General features: G+C 40.6%; 2 protein-coding genes across 3 annotated transcripts in view; one reads left to right on the forward strand and one right to left on the reverse strand.

The window, feature by feature from the left end:
• The window catches only part of CNRIP1 (cannabinoid receptor interacting protein 1), a 1,091,934-nt gene that overhangs the window by 378,164 nt on the left and 695,904 nt on the right, over positions 1-17,866 (forward strand). The gene's annotated exons all lie outside the window — the stretch shown is intronic.
• Positions 1-17,866, reverse strand: part of ANTXR1 (ANTXR cell adhesion molecule 1) — a 238,832-nt gene that overhangs the window by 206,082 nt on the left and 14,884 nt on the right. Inside the window, exons 2-3 of the mRNA XM_050754435.1 lie at positions 5,496-5,567; positions 586-657 (exon numbers count right to left, since the gene is read on the reverse strand). Of these exons, the coding sequence (XP_050610392.1) occupies positions 586-657; positions 5,496-5,567 (144 nt within the window). The remainder of the gene's footprint in view (positions 1-585; positions 658-5,495; positions 5,568-17,866) is intronic.

Consider the following 17,866-nt stretch of genomic DNA (forward strand, 5'->3'; position numbering starts at 1 on the left):
TTTTCATACGCAAGTAAAATGTGGCAAAACCTAAAATATTTTTGTTAAGCTAGGTCTACCTAGTTTAACTACTTCTTTGTGTCAACAACATTCTTTTATACTTGATTTAAATTTCCTTTTATTTTGTGGTACCATAAGCCCTCACTTTCTACTCCATGCCTGGGTAACTATGAATAATAAATATTTCAAGCTCTTACCTGTCTCACAGTGACTTATATCTCTGAAACCTTAATCTAAAATAAGTCTAATTTAAATAAAAGAAAATATAGTCCCCCAAGAATATTGTTTGCCAACATTTCGCTCCAAGTTAGCAGATGAAGTCAACAATCAAATGTGAGATTAATCTTAATGTAATTTCATCATTTATAAAATTTCACCAATATCAGGAAATTCTATCAAAAGTAACTGAAGATTAAACTAGCAGCAGGACCCATGTGCCCATATGTAAGATTAAAAATTTAGGGTAAAAGAAGGAGCTATTAGATTTAAGTGATCAACCGGTCAAGGCTGGCACCAGATCACAAATCTTAGGGATACTCAGGAAGTGATGGACTTTTTAACAACAGGGATAAGAAGTATCCTTACCTGTCTTCTGTCAGTTTCATTAAGGTTGTTCCTCGGGTGGAGAAGACAATAAAGGACATTCTCAACTGTGGGCTGGAAAGGAAAAGAAGCTCTATTAGGACAGACAATAAGACTGTGCATGCTACTCCCTTCAGGCTCCCTCCCTGTCCTTCCCTTTCTATCATGGCTGCCAGAGCTGAAGACGCATAACCCACAGGGGGCCTCCAAGGCTGGTGCTGCGGGTATTGATTAGCCAGCAGAGGACTTGAAGTGTGGGTCAAAGAGAAGACACGCTGGGTCTTCCTGGAGGCTGCTTCTGACCTCATACCATTGCTCAGTGAGTGTGGATTATGAGTAAGAATGATAAACTTCATTGTTGCCCTGTGTTTTGAAGTGTGTCCCAACAAGGGGACAAATCTGTATGTTGTCTATAAAAGGGGATCCTGATAGACAAAATTTGATAATGTTTCCACAGTAGCCTGGTGTATTCTCTAACGATGAGTTGCAGCTTGATGCCATCAGTCATTAACATCATAAAACAAACTCCCTTCGATCTGAAAGGATTACCATCAACTTTTAATTTCTCCTTTGCTTCTCAAGGAGATTATCCTATAAGGAGAGAATGTGCTGACTGGTCATAAGAATATCTGTTCCATTTGATAGTTATATTTCTCATTATTAATGAATAAATTGGCATGGTTTTTATATGGCAGTGCTCAGGAGCATTCTCAATGTAAGAGTCACACTCTGGAGACAGAAGCACTCTCACCTGAGGACGAACTTGTTTCTCAGTCTGCAAGATGGACCATCAGACTGCAGTGGATTCAGCAATGAAATGCCGTTCTGTGTGTCCAACTTGTTCTTCCATGATAACATCAATCTATTTCTTCATAATGCAAGAACCTCCCATACCTGATCAGGCTCTGAACCTTATAGTTCCAGTTCCCCAAGTGTTTCTCAAACCTGCCTCACTTCCTGTATCTTAGCTTAGGATCCTGGCCTCAATCGTCTGACCACTACAATTTCCTAGCTGGTGTCTTGCCTAGGAAGGTTCTTTGCTCCAATTCACTCTTCACACTGCTCCCAGAATTATTTTCCTAAAACAAAAATTAGAACCTGTCACTTCTCTGCCATAAAATTTCCGACAATTCCTACCGTCTCCCGGATAAAGTCTGCATTTATTACCATGTGCCTGATGTACCTTTGGAAGCCCTTGACTTGGTGTTTAATGTTTGACAGGAGCTCAGGCAATACCTGGTGAATTGAATATTGGTCCCTAAAACAGACCTCAGTTTTCTGTCCATGACCCCGTGCTGCCTGTGACTACTTCCCCAGCACTGGGGCAGCAGGACACCATGTTCTAAATCATAACAACAACAATCACAAGGATTAAAATAATATAATAATGGCCAACCTTACTGAGTTCTTACCAAGTGTGAGATAATAGCGATTTGCATGTATGATCTCATTATACTTGAACAATTTTATGAGATTGGTACTAATCCTGATAGTTCGTATCAAACTAATCGTTCCTATTTTCTACAAAAGGAAATTGAGGCCCTGAAAGATGAAACAATTTCCTCAAGGTTACACAGTGGGAGAGTGGTACACCTGGGGCTTGAAGTGAAGTGTTTTAATTCTAGAGCTTGGGCTCCTAAGTGCCACATTATATACTGCTTCCCTTCTATCGAGTTCAGCTCTGGAAATAATAAATTTGAAATACGGAAAATAAAGGTCTCCAAGAGGCAACTGGCATATAAGTCTAGGCTAGAGGCATAATTTGGAAGTCCTCAGTGTACTGATGTGGGCAAAGTTGTTCAGAGAGAGTGTCAGCAGTGAGGAGGGAAGTGAGCCAAGTACAAAACCAACACCAGTGTGGGAAGGGCTGGCTGAGGCCAGTGAGATGGAAGCAGAACCAGAGCCAGTGGAGGAAAGGGTTTCAAGGAAGGATAAGTCTGGATCCAATGAAACCCCTGCATCCAGTGGACTAAGGGCTGCAAAGGGCTCCTGGATTTTTTCTCAGGGTCATCCCTTGGTGAGACCTTGCGAGCAAGCAGGTGAAGGGTGGGGAGGAGGGCAGATAGCAGTGGGTTAAGGAATGAATGAGAAGGATATGGAGACGGCCAGTCTTTAAAGACAAGTGAGTGAGAAACTAATAGAGAAATAGGGTCCCATCTATAGGAAGACAAGATCAAGAGATTCACTGTCATTGCTTTTTTTGGGACAAGGGGCAGGAGAGATTAACATTTGTAGACTGTGGGGAAGGAGCCAGGGGAAAGGCAGAGAAAAATACAAGACAGAAGCAAAGACCTGGAGGAGACTAGAGACAATGGGATAAAATCAGACAAAAATGGAGAGGTTGGCCTTACATGGGAGGGATACTTGGATCTCAGAGACTAGTGGGAAGGACATATGTGCATCCTTCAGGAGTAGATTGGAACTTGAACTCATGTCCACTACTCTCTGGATTCTTGGTGAAGTAGGAGGTGAGGTTCTTTGTTGATAGCGATGGGTGTGAGGTGTAGGTTGAAGGCTTGAGGAAAACAGCAAAGCATAAGAATCATTATTAGAAAAATGACAGAGGGTCAGAATAAAGATAAATAAAAGGACTCAAAATGTCAAAACTCCCACTGAGGTTAGAAATGATGTACTTATACTGGCATCAGCCACTGTTATTGAATGAATTTCCCCCTGCAGTCTCAACTGCCTTAGACTTTTTATTAAAATGAATAAATAAATGAAAATTGCCCATTCATTCACTTATTTAAAAATAGTGACTGAGCATGTACTATGTGTCTGGCACTGTTATGGGTACTCAGGCTGTGACTGTCAACAGACTACAGCCCAGCCTCTGCCTCGTGGAGTTTGGATGATGGTAAGATCTTGGCTCCACATTTTGAGGGGCTCCATGGCCAAGTAGGGTTAGCAGAGACAACCAGAGAAGGGTGCCTTCTCCGGATTAAGCCATGTCAACCTCCCGGCCCTCAGTTTCTTCATCTATAAACCAAGGGAATTGGATTAAGGGTTCTCTTAATCCCCTTCCTTGCCCCTGCCCACAATTTTCTAAGATTCTAAGATAGTGAAGAGTCTGGGATTGCTGAGGGAACTGAGAAAGATGTTGTGTGCCCACTCTAAGTCAGGTGCTGGACTAGTGGGCTTGCACATATTTTCTGTTATAAGCCTCATATATAAACTAGGGTTCAGCCAAGGTTGATGAATTGCTATGGTTGCACAATGGAACTTAGATTCAAACTTGCATCTGCCTGACTTCAAAGCCTATTCCACTAGACTCCTCCACTTCAGAGGGAACAGAAGCTCAGAAGAGCAAATCAGAGACAGAGCAGATACTGTGAAGGGTGTGGAGGCAGACTTGCTTTATATCACTGCAAAGGACCAATGGCTGTGAGTGAGGAAAGGACATCTTGGCTTAATGACAAAAAGACTTATGAAAACTGGAATTGTCCAACTATTGGATTTTTGCCTCAAAAGGCAGTGAGTTTTCACCAGAGCTATTCAAGTAGAGAGTTACACAATGCCTCCTAGGATAGGCTGGGAAGTCTCGTTCCTTTTAATTCCTAGTTTCTATGATCCTTTCAAACATTTTCTAACACCACCCATGTATTTGTTTCTCTCCTTTTCCTGTACTTTTTCTCCCTTCTGTCCTCTCAGCATCTGTTTTTCCCAATCATCTGGGTTTAGATGCTTCCTGCTGTAGCTTCCAATTTTTGGCATAACTGACAAGCCACCTCCTAATCCTTTCCCTCCAATTAGGCAGATAGGTATGTGTTGAGGTCAATAACTGAATTTGAGGGGAACATGTCTGTCACCACCCAGGGCTCAGAGGATAACCTGTATTCTGAGACAAAGAACCTTACTCAAAGAAGAACTTTATGGTCACTCCTATCAACTGGAAGACTCTATGGAGGCCATCAGCATGAAGTGGAGTTGTGTTAGAATTTATGATGATCAGACCAATTTTGCCAAAGACTTTGACAACTTGCTTCAAGCACTCTATGAAAGCTGTTACTGTTGTGTTATCCCCTGGAGGCTGCACACAGCAGGGTGAAGTGACCTCACTTCCTTACTACTAAGTCCAAGACTCCCATGATATTTGCAGTGGCTATGTTCAAAACTGCATTGCCTTGCCTGGGAAAGTGATGTTGAAAATGCTCAGAGGATTCTACCTGATAGTACACACAGCTAGAGTGACCAATTATCACATTTTGCTCAGGACTAAGGAGGCTTCCCCTTAGGATGTGAGACTTTCAGCGCTAAAACTGGGAAAGTTCTGGGCAAACTGGGATGAATTGTTCATCCTACACACTGTACACCCTACACGTGAGTCCAGCTAAAATGTGCCAATTGCTGCTGCATGATGCAGTGTGCAAGAAAAATGTTAAAGGTAGTAAGAATAGGCTATTCAACAGAGAAGGGAGAATGCTAAATATTTTTGGTCTCATAACCAGATCTGGCTCCTCCCAAAAACATAAAGCCAAATGTTACTCTAAAATGTGGCAAAGATGAAAACAAAGTAAACAGTCTCTGGTCCAAGATCTGAGAGCCCACCTTAGTCAAAAAACATCCCCTTGCCGGGCGCGGTGGCTCAAGCCTGTAATCCCAGCACTTTGGGAGGCCGAGACGGGCGGATCACGAGGTCAGGAGATCGAGACCATCCTGGCTAACACAGTGAAACCCCGTCTCTACTAAAAATACCAAAAAACTAGCCGGGCGAGGTGGCGGGCGCCTGCAGTGAGCGGAGATCCGGCCACTGCACTCCAGCCTGGGCGACAGAGCGAGACTCCGTCTCAAAAAAAAAAAAAAAAAAAAAAAAAATCCCCGAAGTATTCAGTAATTAACAGAATAGCAGACATGGACTGAGTAGTTCTCATGACAGAGAACGACAAGTGAAGAAAATGCATAGTGTTTCTCACCTGATGAATTTATGAGCCAACTGTTCCACAAAGTAATAGATTTCATTCCAGTGGTGCAGCACACTTCCTGATCTAGGAAAACAAAAGCAGATGTTGCGTGACTCAGGTGTTTATTTGTCTTTACCTTGTATTATTTATCTTCACATTCTGTTATTTTACATTTGACCTCCCCAATAACTGGACTCGTTACTTGAAACTTCTGTGACTTTGGAAATTATTTGAAAGGCTGTTAGGGTTCTTTAAAATGTTGTAAAAGAACTCCCCTCACTCTACCTCGCACTGTCCCACCCCAAATTCACACACTCAAACCCTGAAAAACAACAGCAACAATAAACACTGGGCCCAAAGAGATTTACAAGTGAGTTTCGCATCTTCGAGAAACAGCTATTTTTGTGCTATTAAATTATTTCTCTGATTAGGGAAGAAAAACTAATCCATTTAAATGAAAATTAGCACACACGATAAACACATCCCTTCCCCAAAGGGTCCAACTTCATTTGTAAATATAGATGCAAAATCTCCAAATCCTATTAATGAAATGAATCCAGCAGGAATCCAAAAGAATAATAATTAATTAATTAGTGACGTTTATTTCAGGAAGGTAGTGATAGTTGAACATTTAAGGAAATCTAATTTAGTCATACTAATAACCAAAAGAAGAATGACACAGCTTTTTGTTATACGAAAAAGGAATCCTCTTAGTGACAAAAGAGGGAAACTTTCCCTAGGACATATGGAATCACAGCATTTTCGATTTGGAAAGGGGCTTCTTTATTTCCCAAGTTTGACTTCTGTTTCACTGGTACCATTTTCTACTGCTTCAATCAGCTTATATTTTCCATAGTGCTCATATTCAGTTTGCTGCAGTGGCTCTAATTAGTTTTTTTTTATTTGAACCCACTCTGTTTAGTAGCTGTGATGCCTCCTCCCTTTCACTTAAGGATCAGTTTCAGGCGAGCTCTACATTTCCACTTGCCATTCTAATAACTGTTGAGGTTAGAGTTTGCTCTTTCTACTCTGACATTTTGTACTACATTTTCCACTGATTTCCGATTATTTTTATTTGCTATGCACTCATTTACAATTTTAACATCCGGAGAGCTATTTGTTGCTGTTTTTCCTTTGTTTCAAACTATTTTATAGAGATTTAAGAGAACTTTTTGCCTTCCTTTTTATGGAATGATATTCACAAGAATTCTCATTCTGATTGGGTATATTCCATTTCCAGGAGGACAATTTATTTTTCTTTGTCCCATATCCAGAAATAATACATCTGTCTGACCTGAATAAAAGTGGTACCATATGTTCTGGCCATACCATTAGATACTCTGTGTCATAAGGATGTCTCACTTTCCTCAAATTAATCCAGAACTTCAATTCTAGAGAATGTACATAGGGACCTTTTACAGTGATAGTCGTTGTTCCACGGTTAGAGAAAAAAATTATAAATCCACCAGCACACAATTTCTGTGAATATATTCACACACACAGTCTTATTTCTTTAAAAAAATGTGAAAATAAGTTAACATTTGCTCATTTTATGTGGAGAACTCATGGGTGTTCATTATATTATCCTTTGTTCTTTTTTGAAGAACACAGATTGTTCTAGAATCTTATAACGGGTACTGTAAAAAGGGTCAAAAGCAGTGATTCAATCCTAGATTCTTCTCCTCACACAAGAGATATTCATTAGAATTATGTTTTTGTGTGCTCATCTTGAACCCCACTTTGGCTAATTTGAGATGGTATTTGGCATAACCAGAGGCAGGAAGATTATACTGGGGATTTGATATTTCTTATTAACTATTAAAAATAACATCACACAGCACTATTCTAGCTGCCTAAGGTGCAGAGATGGCTAAGAAATGGTGCTTTCCCCTCAAGAACTCAGAGTTGAGTGAGGAAGACAGAAGAATTAACACGTAACCTGTCATGAAAAGTACTGCAGCTGAGGACTGTGCATTTGGAAAAAAGAAAAGGGAACGGCTCTCTGTGCCAGTGCAGGCTGTGAAGGGGGGTGGTTTTTAATCCCATTCTTCAAGGACAGTTAGAAACTTGTGAGGAAGACAGGGGAGCAAGATCATCCTTGGTGTAAAACACAGAAGTTGGGGAAGAGCAAGTGGTTTCCTGGTGCGGCACCACGCAGCCTGCAGAGGGGAGGTGAGGAGCTGGGGAGATGGGGAAGGGATCTGGAAGGAGCGTGCCAGGGTCCCCTCCTGTCAAAAGCACCCCTTTGTCTATTCTGCTCACTCAGCCTTTATACATACTCCACCTGCTTGGGATACTCATTGTCCACAGTGGCAAGCAACTCTTCATTCAAGACTCAGGTCAGTGGGTGCAGTGACTCACGCCTGTAATCCCAGCACTTTGGGAGGCCGAGGCAGGCAGATCACGAGGTCAGGAGTTCAAGATCAGCCTGGCCAACATGGCAAAACCCTGTCTCTACTAAAAATACAAAAATTAGCCAGGCATAGTGGCACATGCCTGTAATCCCAGCTACTCAGGAGGCTGAGGCAGGAGAATCACTTGAACCTGGGAAGCTGAGGTTGCAGTGAGCTGAGATCGCACCATTGCACTCCAGCCTGGGCAACAAGAGAGAAACTCCATCTCAAAAAACAAACAAACAAAAAAACGAACTCAGGTTGGTCTCTCCCTGTTGCTTTTAACCAACACAGACAGGACTCACTACCCCTGCCTTATGCTCTCAGGGCCACCGTGTCCACCTCTCTGTCAGCATCCCCTGATACTGGGTGGCAATCGGCCTTAAAGAAATTTCCCTCCCGAGCATTAGCTGTTTATTGAATGAAAGAAAGAAGAGCACAAAGAAGAAAAGCCTCTATTGCTCATGGAAGCTTCCTGATTTTTTGCCAACTGATCCTCACCTATTCTGCCTCGGCTTGGATAAACGGCCTGGGTTTGGGACTCAGATGGCTCTCACCAATTCCCGTGACTTATGTGAACTAAGAAGGCTTCCCAGATGAGTCACTGATTCTAGGGCATAACTCCTTGGTGACTGGGCCCACATGATCATCAGTAGATCTCCAAGCTGAATGGCAGCTGGAGTCTCCCACGAGCTCACCAGAACTGCACATCCTAGCCCTGGGCTTAAAGCTTTAGAAATCCTCTTTCATAAAGACCTGGCCATCCTCCTGGACAGAGTTCACTTTTATACTTCAAGTTACACAGACTGGTCTAGGGTGCCATCCTTCAGCCATGGGGTGGATGCTCTGGCCCTGGGGGTCCTGGGTGGTGATCTGGCAGAGATGGCCCAATGCTGTCCAGGTGCCTCCGAAGATATGCCACATGACTGGCTATAAGCCATTGGCCAATCCAGAATTCTACGACCCCTTTCCACTAGAATCAAGAGATTTCCTTGAAGACTGGCCATTAGTGGCCACTTCTGAAATGCAATGCTGTGTTTTGGTCCATACAACCAGGAAAATTAATCTTTGAAATTCTGGTTACTGAGGGGGTAGGGTGAGATATCTAATGCTTAGAGAGGAATCTCCAAACCTCCTTTATCCCATGTCCAATTTCTTCATCGGTAGAGAATTTCTGCTGGGAGGAATTTATACTGGGAAGATGGTTAATGGGTACAAAAAAAATTAGAAAGAACGAATAAGACCTAGTATTTGATAGCACAAGAGGGTCGACTATAGTCAATAATAATAAATAATAATTTAATTGTACATTTAAGCATAACTTAAAAAGCATAATTGGATTGTTTGTTACACAAAGGATAAATGCTTGAGGGTATGGATACCCAATTTTACATAATGTGCTTATTTCACACTGCATGCCTGTATCAAAACACCTCATGTACCCTATAAATATATACATCCACTATGTCCCACAGAAATAAAAAAATAAAATCAGGAAATTATACTGGGAGGAGAAGCAATGTGTTGGTGACATAGGAACTTGAACTAGAATTGGGAAACTATTATTGACTCACTGTTTAAGAAGCAAGAGTTTGAAGTAAATCCTTTTTGAGTTACTATTTCCTTATTCTCAAGGAGTGGCCCTATTTCACAGCCACAAATTAATTTGCATTCTTTTACTTATTAAAGAGAGTCACCCAATGATAATTCACACTTTCAGCTTTCTTAAAACATGTCATTTTCACTATACTTCTATCTGACTGATGTAAAGTTTATACAGTTTTGATGTTCACCTGATTTGTTGATGCCAGATATAGGGAAAGATCCAAAATATATCCTTGGGTGTTGAGAAAAGTCTACATCCATAAAAAACTCTTGCTAATGGGCAAAAGCTGAATTTTCTGAAGAAGAAAATAAAATGAGAGCTTTAAGACAAAACTGGAGGCAAGGAAGCATTGACAGGCTTGCTCCTCTGCTAACAGCTGCCCTGTCGCTGCTGGAGTTTGTCACTTCATATATATAAGTGATCATTCTTTACACAATTATGTAAGCCTTGACCAAAATATATACCCTTTGAGCCACACTGGAGATGTACATAACTTGCCTCCTCAAATATCAAAGGTAAAAACAAAACCTTCTAAGATTCTAGGAACCAAACTGGGTTTGTCTTCTCTGGGTTACCCTGGGATTCCGAGGGGCCTCAGCTACTCACGGAAAAAGTGAGTAAATGGTTATCTCGATCTGCACCTTGGACTCCTTCTACTCTTTATTTCTGAAACTTCTTAACCCACACATGCAGGCATTGTCCTATCCCAAGATCAAACCACCTCTTGGAAAAAGAAAAAGGCCTATGTCCGCTGCTTGTAGTTTCAGCATGGCAGCGAGCTTGTTGGGGGTACTGCTTATATTTCTTTAACCCAAATCCCCAGTGGCAGGAGGTTTACCTGTCTGGTACTACAGTCCTCTCCCCTGCCTCACCACCACCCACCAATACCAGCTGACTTCCTATCCATGACCACTGGGACCTCAACCAGACCCCTACCCCGTCCCCCGCCGCCTTCTCCCATAGGGATGAATTTGCCAGGTCTATGACTCAGTTTAGACTTTCTGTTGAAACACGTATGTCTCACCTGCACTTGGCCTTGTAACTGATCTTCTGGTGTGGAAACTGCCCTAGTGGCTACTGCCAGCATAATTGACTCAGGGTAGTTCCGACCCTGGGTTTCCTCTCAATCCTGAAGACCTAAGTGGACTCCCGTCACAACCAGGTGTTGGCTGGGGGAAATGGCAGAAAGTGGATCCAATTCCAGTTTCTTTCCAACCCACAATGTGTAGAACATGCCATTTATCACGTCAGTCTCTTTATGAGTCAATGATCTTAAACTCTGGCTATGGCGTCCTGATACCATCTTCAGATAGTATGGCCCACCCAGCCATTATCACCAAAGTTGCAGTTGGAAATTAAAACCTTCTAAGCCCAAATATAAATAGTACTAGAAAATGTTCCACTAAACTCTGTTGTAGATTTTTTTTTTCCAGAATTGTCTTTGACACGTAACTACCGGGCAAACTATAGTCACAGAGAGCTGCAGTGCCACGTACTACAAATCAGAGTATATAAAAAGTCCCTAATTTTGACTCCATTAAATCCTAACTCAAATGCAGTTCTAGCCCCTGAAGGCTATCATAGGTCAGCTTGGTCTCAGGATGACACAGAGGCTCCAGGCCCCTTCCTGGGATTTTGTGCCTCTGTTTCACTGCACAAATCTCAGCAGAATTTGGAATTCAAGTAGCCTCCCAGGAATTCTGCTTGAAGACAGTCTTACAGAGTTCTGTGCTTGAAGATTCTTTCAATACACTTGGGTCCACTCAAAACCAGAGTCAATGCCCTCCCACACTATCATCTGACTTGGCCGTGGAGAAGGGCTCGCCAGACCATGGGGAGGGAAAGCCACCAGTCTTCACTGCTAGTCCCAGAAGGTTGCTGCTGAAAGCAGTTCCAGAGTGTCTTACTTATTTTTGTTTTTCTATGCTCTCTCTTGTGTTTGGAACATGATAAGAAGTCAAGAAATTTTTGTGACATTGCACTTACTGTGTGTTCCCAGTACAGGATTCTGCATGGAACCTGACACTGCCCTCAGATTATTGTTCAATTACTTCCAAGGGCCTAATATGCAAAGAGTAGAAGCAAAATAAGAACTCCAAATCTCATTCTAACTTGTTTTCTGAAGTGCATTCTTTTCTGTTTATGTGAGTTTCCAAACCTCCCTGTGGTTAAGCTCCTTAGAAAACACAGGCTCTTTCCATTAGCCACACATACAACCAGAGTCAGAAAGAATCGAGTTGGCCAAATTGAGTTTAAATTACCCTCCCTTCTTTTGAACACAGATTAGAATAGAATAAAAGGGAAAAAGAAAGTTTGCAGTTGGAACCATCACCAAGAAGTCTTTTAATCCTGGAAGAGCAGAGCAGCTCTAAGGATGGAAATTATAAAACTGCCAATTTCTACTTGTCCTTAGCCCCACCCAGTTGAAGTCACTGATGTCCTCAGCGACCCACTTGGGTCCCCTGCCAATCCTGGAAGGATACAGATATGTTCGGCAGCTTCAAGCGCACGTAAGTGGGACTCACACTTAGTTCTGCTGTCAAAGACCCTGCGTTCATTTGCTGTTGTGCTCCCTTCCTGCGTTCATTTGCTGTTGTGCTCCCTTCCCAGCTTCTTCCAAGGAAAAGAGTGCACTTCAGAAAACAAGTCAGAATGAGATTTGGAGTTCTTACTTTGCTTCTACTCTTTGCATATTAGACCCTTGGAAGTAACTGAACAATAATCTGAGGTCAATGCCTTCCTCTTCTTCCTCCTAGCCTTGCCCTCTCCTCTGACTGCCTAGAGTCTTAAACCTGGCCCAGGCCTTCAGGCTTTGTCCTCCTATTACTGTTTCGAGTCACAGCCATGCCTCCCTCTTGCTCAAAAAGCTTGACCTTGACCTTGCCTCCACTCCAACTTCATTAGACACTGATACAGACCCAAACTTAATCACTGAACACTGTACTTTGAGTTGGCGACGCCCACCTTGCTCCTGTCTGTGTCGCAGGGACCCCAGCACAGGGTGTCCGGCGCCACTCGACTGACTTGTGATGGAATGTCCCGTTAGTATATCTAACTGATGCCTGTGGACAGAATGGAACTTATTAGTGATTTGGGAAAGCAATTTCATGGGACATTGCCAACATTAAAAAAATAGAATAGAATAAAATATAAATACCAGAATATACTGCATACAGTAACAAAAAGAATGTAATGTGTAACTTTTGTTCAATTACACATAAGTATTGTATATGTACTGTGTCAAGATGTAAAATGTATTTTTCTTGTGGATCATGATCAAAAAGGTATTACAGCAAAATATGTACTCCTTTCAACTCCACTCTGCCTTTTTCAACAGGCACATGCACACACACACACAACACATGCACACCAGGAGAACCCTAAAAACATTTTCTAATATCAACTATTGGTACTTTTGGTGCAGATTCAACACAAAAGCACTGTTGTTAAGAATACAGACAATGGGTTAGTAACCCAAAAGGTATTTCCCATAATTGAAATGCACAGCTGCGGCTCCGTTTCTCATACTCGCCAGATTCACAGAGATGAAGCCACAGTAGCCACTTTGCATCCCCCAGAAAGATCAAAGGGGGATGGGTCAACATCCTCGAGTGAGAGTGGCTGCGGATGATGTCACTTGGGAGGAAGTGACTCAGAATGAGGGCACCAAGGGAGAGGGTTTACAAATATTGTATCACAAAAGCAGCAGGTCCATTGTTGGAAATTTTGCGGGGGTGGGTAGCGAGGACGGAACGACAAACAAAAGGAAGAAAATAAAAATCACCCATTATCCCACAGCTCAGATAGAACCATTGCCTTCACTGCAGTGATTCTACTTTCAGACTTCCCGAAGCATCTTCACTTTGTGTATTTACAGGTTATGGTCTCTGCTCTTTTCACTTAATGTCATTATAGTTATGAACACATTTTTATTTCCTTCACTAATCCTTCCCAGCATCACTTGTAACATCTGCATTTTTTCCACTTTATAACTTGTATAATTATAACTTTATAATAGGTATAATTCCTTTTTGTACATTGAGTTGCTTCTACTTTTTCACATTACAAAATAATTCTGATGAATAATTTTTAACAATATCTTTACATACATAATGGGGGTAATATTTGGAATTTTTTACTGTGCTTTTCTCTTTAGCAACTGCACGGAAAGTGACCCAACACACCCTGGTCAGTCAGAGACATCCATCTGGGAGGAGCCACACTGGAGCAGTGGGGGATTCTGTTTTTCCAGCAGTGATGCAGAAAGGGGGAAAAAGTTAATATTTGAAATTCAAAATATGATTTTTGCAGCAAGACAACTGGTTTGGAAGCAAGACTTTGTCAAAGAGAGATTTTCTAAATTCCTTTAGCAGTTAAAGAACCAAACTTGGAGGATTAAGATCACAATATAAGGAGGACATAATTTCCTCTTGTGTCATTTGGTGAAGAAATCCATGCCTTAGGGTAGGCAGTACAGCAGAGGGACAGAAAGCCCTTTGCTATCTGAGGATTATGAAAAGAAAAGAGAGAGGGAGGGACAGATGCTAAGAATGAGGGGTTCATGTTTGGCTCTCCAGGAGCCAATTACCCTACAGACTGTCCCCACATCAAAGTAATTAGACTGTGCAGTGAGGGTGGGCAGAGGAAGGACAAACTGATTTCATTATTGTTTTAATTTGGATGTATTTAACTATAAGCCATAATTTTTTCACATTTATGATTCGTTTTTCTTTGTATCAGTTAAGATAAGTTACATAACTTGCAGAACCTAGGGTAAAATGAAAATGCCGTGTCTCTTGTTCAAAACTTATGAAATTCAAGAAGGCAAGATGGCCCTTAAACCAAGGGCCAGGCCCTTTGAAATGACAGGCCCTGGGTGACTGACTGAACAGGTCCCATGCCTATGAAGCTGACCCTAGTCTCAATATTCTTGGCCCATTTTATATTCAGTTGCAAATGTTTTCTTAGTCCAGGGGTGGGCAAGCTTTTTCTGTGAAGGGCCAGACAGTAAATATTTCAGGCTCTGGGGGCCATGTGGTCTCCGTGGCAACTACTCAACTCTGCTTTTTGTAGCACAAAAGCAGCTATTGACGGTACATGAACAAAGTGAATGTGGCTGTACTACAATAAAATTTTATTTACAAAAACAGGCTGCAGGCCATAGTTTGCCAACCTATGTCCCAGACAATCACTTTCTTTCAGACTTGTTTTTTTCTAAATTTCTATATTCACTGTCATGTCTTTCTCATGACAAGATAATATACAAATCTGTATTTTTTTTCCTGACAGCTGAAGTTTTGGTGTACTTTGCTATTCATTTCCTGTTATTTATTGCTGATAATGCAGACTGGAAAAATTGTGCCTTGGGAGATATATGGAGGCATTCTTTGTGACCTAATAAATATTTCATGGGCATTTGAAAGGAAAGTTTATTCTCTGTAGGGTATAGGGTTCAAAATATATTTATTAAATCAACCTCATTAATGATGATTTATAGCCCCTATATCCTTGAATGCTTCAGTATTCAGAGATGTCTTTCAGATTCTGCTGAGATATGGTTTTCATCTTCAGCCGTCAAAAAAATTGGAGTCATCATAAACATTCTCAAATATTGAAGCCCTGTTGCATTCCTAGGATAAATTTTACTTGGTCTTAGGATATTATTCTTTTACTATACTGTTAGTTTTTAAAAAAAATGTATTTAATTTAAAATTTAAAGTTTTTATTCAGAAGTTGGTGGGAAGTTTTGTGTATGAAGGTATTATATTTGGTAGGTACGGATATTAGATATATGCTAGCTTCATAAGGTGAATTGAGAAACTTATTTTTTCCTGCTGTCTGTACACTAGTATTGAAATTTTCTGTTCCTTGAAGATGTGACAGAACTTTCTATGAAACCAACTGGTCCAAAATCTAAGGACTCTTTCACAGAAACAAATCCATCTCCTTCAAATACCCAGATTCTACTGGTGAGGGAAAGGCAACATTTGAAAGACTGAGCTTTTTACCTAAAGGGATTTTTAAAAATCACCACAATGGACTATTATCACAACTTGGGTTCAAAATTTATGGATTTCTCTCCCTCCTGCTACCCAGAAGGTGGACTTAGAAGGAAGAAAAGAGGAGTTTGGGAGCTAAGAATAAACTGCGTCTTCTTGCATATGTAAATGTAATATGAGTGATTTTTGCTACCATGCATAAAAATTTTACATTTTTCATTTTCTCTGTTGACAATCCATTCTTTCAGTTTTATATTTTGCTACAAAGTCTCACTGATGGCCTTATTATAACTTCTTTTTTTTTTTTTTTTTTTTGAGACGGAGTCTCGCTTTGTCGCCCAGGCTGGAGTGCAGTGGCCCGATCTCAGCTCACTGCAAGCTCCGCCTCCCGGGTTTACGCCATTCTCCTGCCTCAGCCTCCCGAGTAGCTGGGACTACAGGCGCCCACCACCTCGCCCGGCTAGTTTTTTGTATTTTTAGTAGAGACGGGGTTTCACCATATTAGCCAGGATGGTCTCCATCTCCTGACCTCGTGATCCGCCCGTCTCGGCTTCCCAAAGTGCTGGGATTACAGGCTTGAGCCACTGCGCCCTCTAGAACCATTCCTTCTGTTTCTTTTATGCCATGTCTTTTTCTTAAACATTTTTTCATATATATTTTCCATTTTGATGTCAATATTTTCAAGTAATTTTTTCAGTAACTAAGTAATACAATTTTAAAATGTGTATCATTTTAAAGCCTGGCTAAGGAATTTTAAAATCACATTTCACGCAAGACCTTATAACTATTGAGCTTTTTCTGAACATCTAATGTTGTAGAGTAAAAAAACTAATGCCAGTCTGAATCTCACTTTCTTTTTTGTTGAGCCTATTTTTTTTTCTTTGTTGGAAGAATGTAGACTTTTCTATTCTTACATTTTAAGAAATTATCGAAGATTGTATGAATTGTAGACCATTTTAAAAAACTAATTAGGCTGAGTATTTTACCTAAATCTTCCAAATCTAAAGACTCCAATCTTTCTGCAACTCAGGAAAATTATCTTCCTTTTATTATTATTTTTTATTGTATCTCTTTCCCCAGAATTCTTATTTGTGTGTGTGTGTGTGTGTATGTGTGTGTGTGTGTGTGTGTGTATACGATATTAGATATCCTGGACCTAGTCTTTGTATTACTTTTCTCTTTTCTCATTATTTTATTTTATTTGAGACAGGGTCTTGCTCTGTTGCCCAGGCTGAAGTGTAGTGGTGTGAACTTGGCTCACTGCAATCTCCGCCTCCTGGGTTCAAGCAATTCTTGTGCCTTAGTCTCCTGAGTAGCTGGGACTGCAGGCACGTGCCACCAAGCCTGGCTAATTATTTTTGTATTTTTAGTAGTGACAGAGGGGTCTCAACATGTTGCCCAGGCTGGTCTCGAACCCCTGACCTCAGGTAATCTGCCCACCTTGGCTTTCCAAAGTGCTGGGATTACAGGTGTGAGCCACTGCACCTGGCCTCTTTTCTCATAATTTTAATCTCTGTATCCTTTCAGCTTAAGTTCTGAGGAATTTTCTCAAACTGTCCTCTGATGAACTGAATCTATTTTTATTTTTTTTGCAATATTCAGTGTGGTGGTCATTATTTCTAATGGATTTCAATATTCAGAAACAGTGTACTTTTCCCCCAAAGTTTCTTATTTTCAGCTTGTTCCTTTCTCATGACAGACTGCTTTTGTCTGTTCATGCAATATTATTTCAAAATTTATTGAAAATACTATTTAGACATATATTTGCTTAAATTGATTCAATGGTCATTTCCACTTCTTTTGTGTAATAACTATTATATTTTATTTTTTAAAACTTTGATTCACATTTCAGATAATTTCCTGAAGAAAATTATCCCACTCCCCTTTCAAGAAGAATCTATATGTATCTGAAAATGCTTTTTTATTTTTTTCATGTGTAAGTGACATCTTGGCTGGGTATAACATTTTAGTTGATAAATCCATCAAAATTTGTTCATCAAAAATTTTATCCATCATAAAAGATTAATTGTGTCAATCAAAATTCACCATTTTATGTTCAGAGCCTTCGCAGGTACCATATGTTTTCTTCCCACTTCTAAAGTTCTTCTTTTGTCTTTTAAATTAAAGATTTTCACCAGGAAATGTCTAAGTATTAGTGTCTTTTAATGAATAATTAATTGAGATTATCACTTGATGAGCCTACTCAATCTGCATTTTCAAATTTTTCTTAAGTCAGAAGAGTTTTCTTCTATTAAAGCATTGAAATTTTCTTCTAGACTATACTTTAGCAATGCAGTTATTTGGTCCTTTGAATAGCTATTTTTTCCATTCATTATTTATCATTTTATCATTCATCATTTTCTTCTTACTGCATTTTCCTCCTCA

This window comes from Macaca thibetana, chromosome 13, assembly GCF_024542745.1.
Source record: "Macaca thibetana thibetana isolate TM-01 chromosome 13, ASM2454274v1, whole genome shotgun sequence".
Taxonomy (NCBI): domain Eukaryota; kingdom Metazoa; phylum Chordata; class Mammalia; order Primates; family Cercopithecidae; genus Macaca; species Macaca thibetana.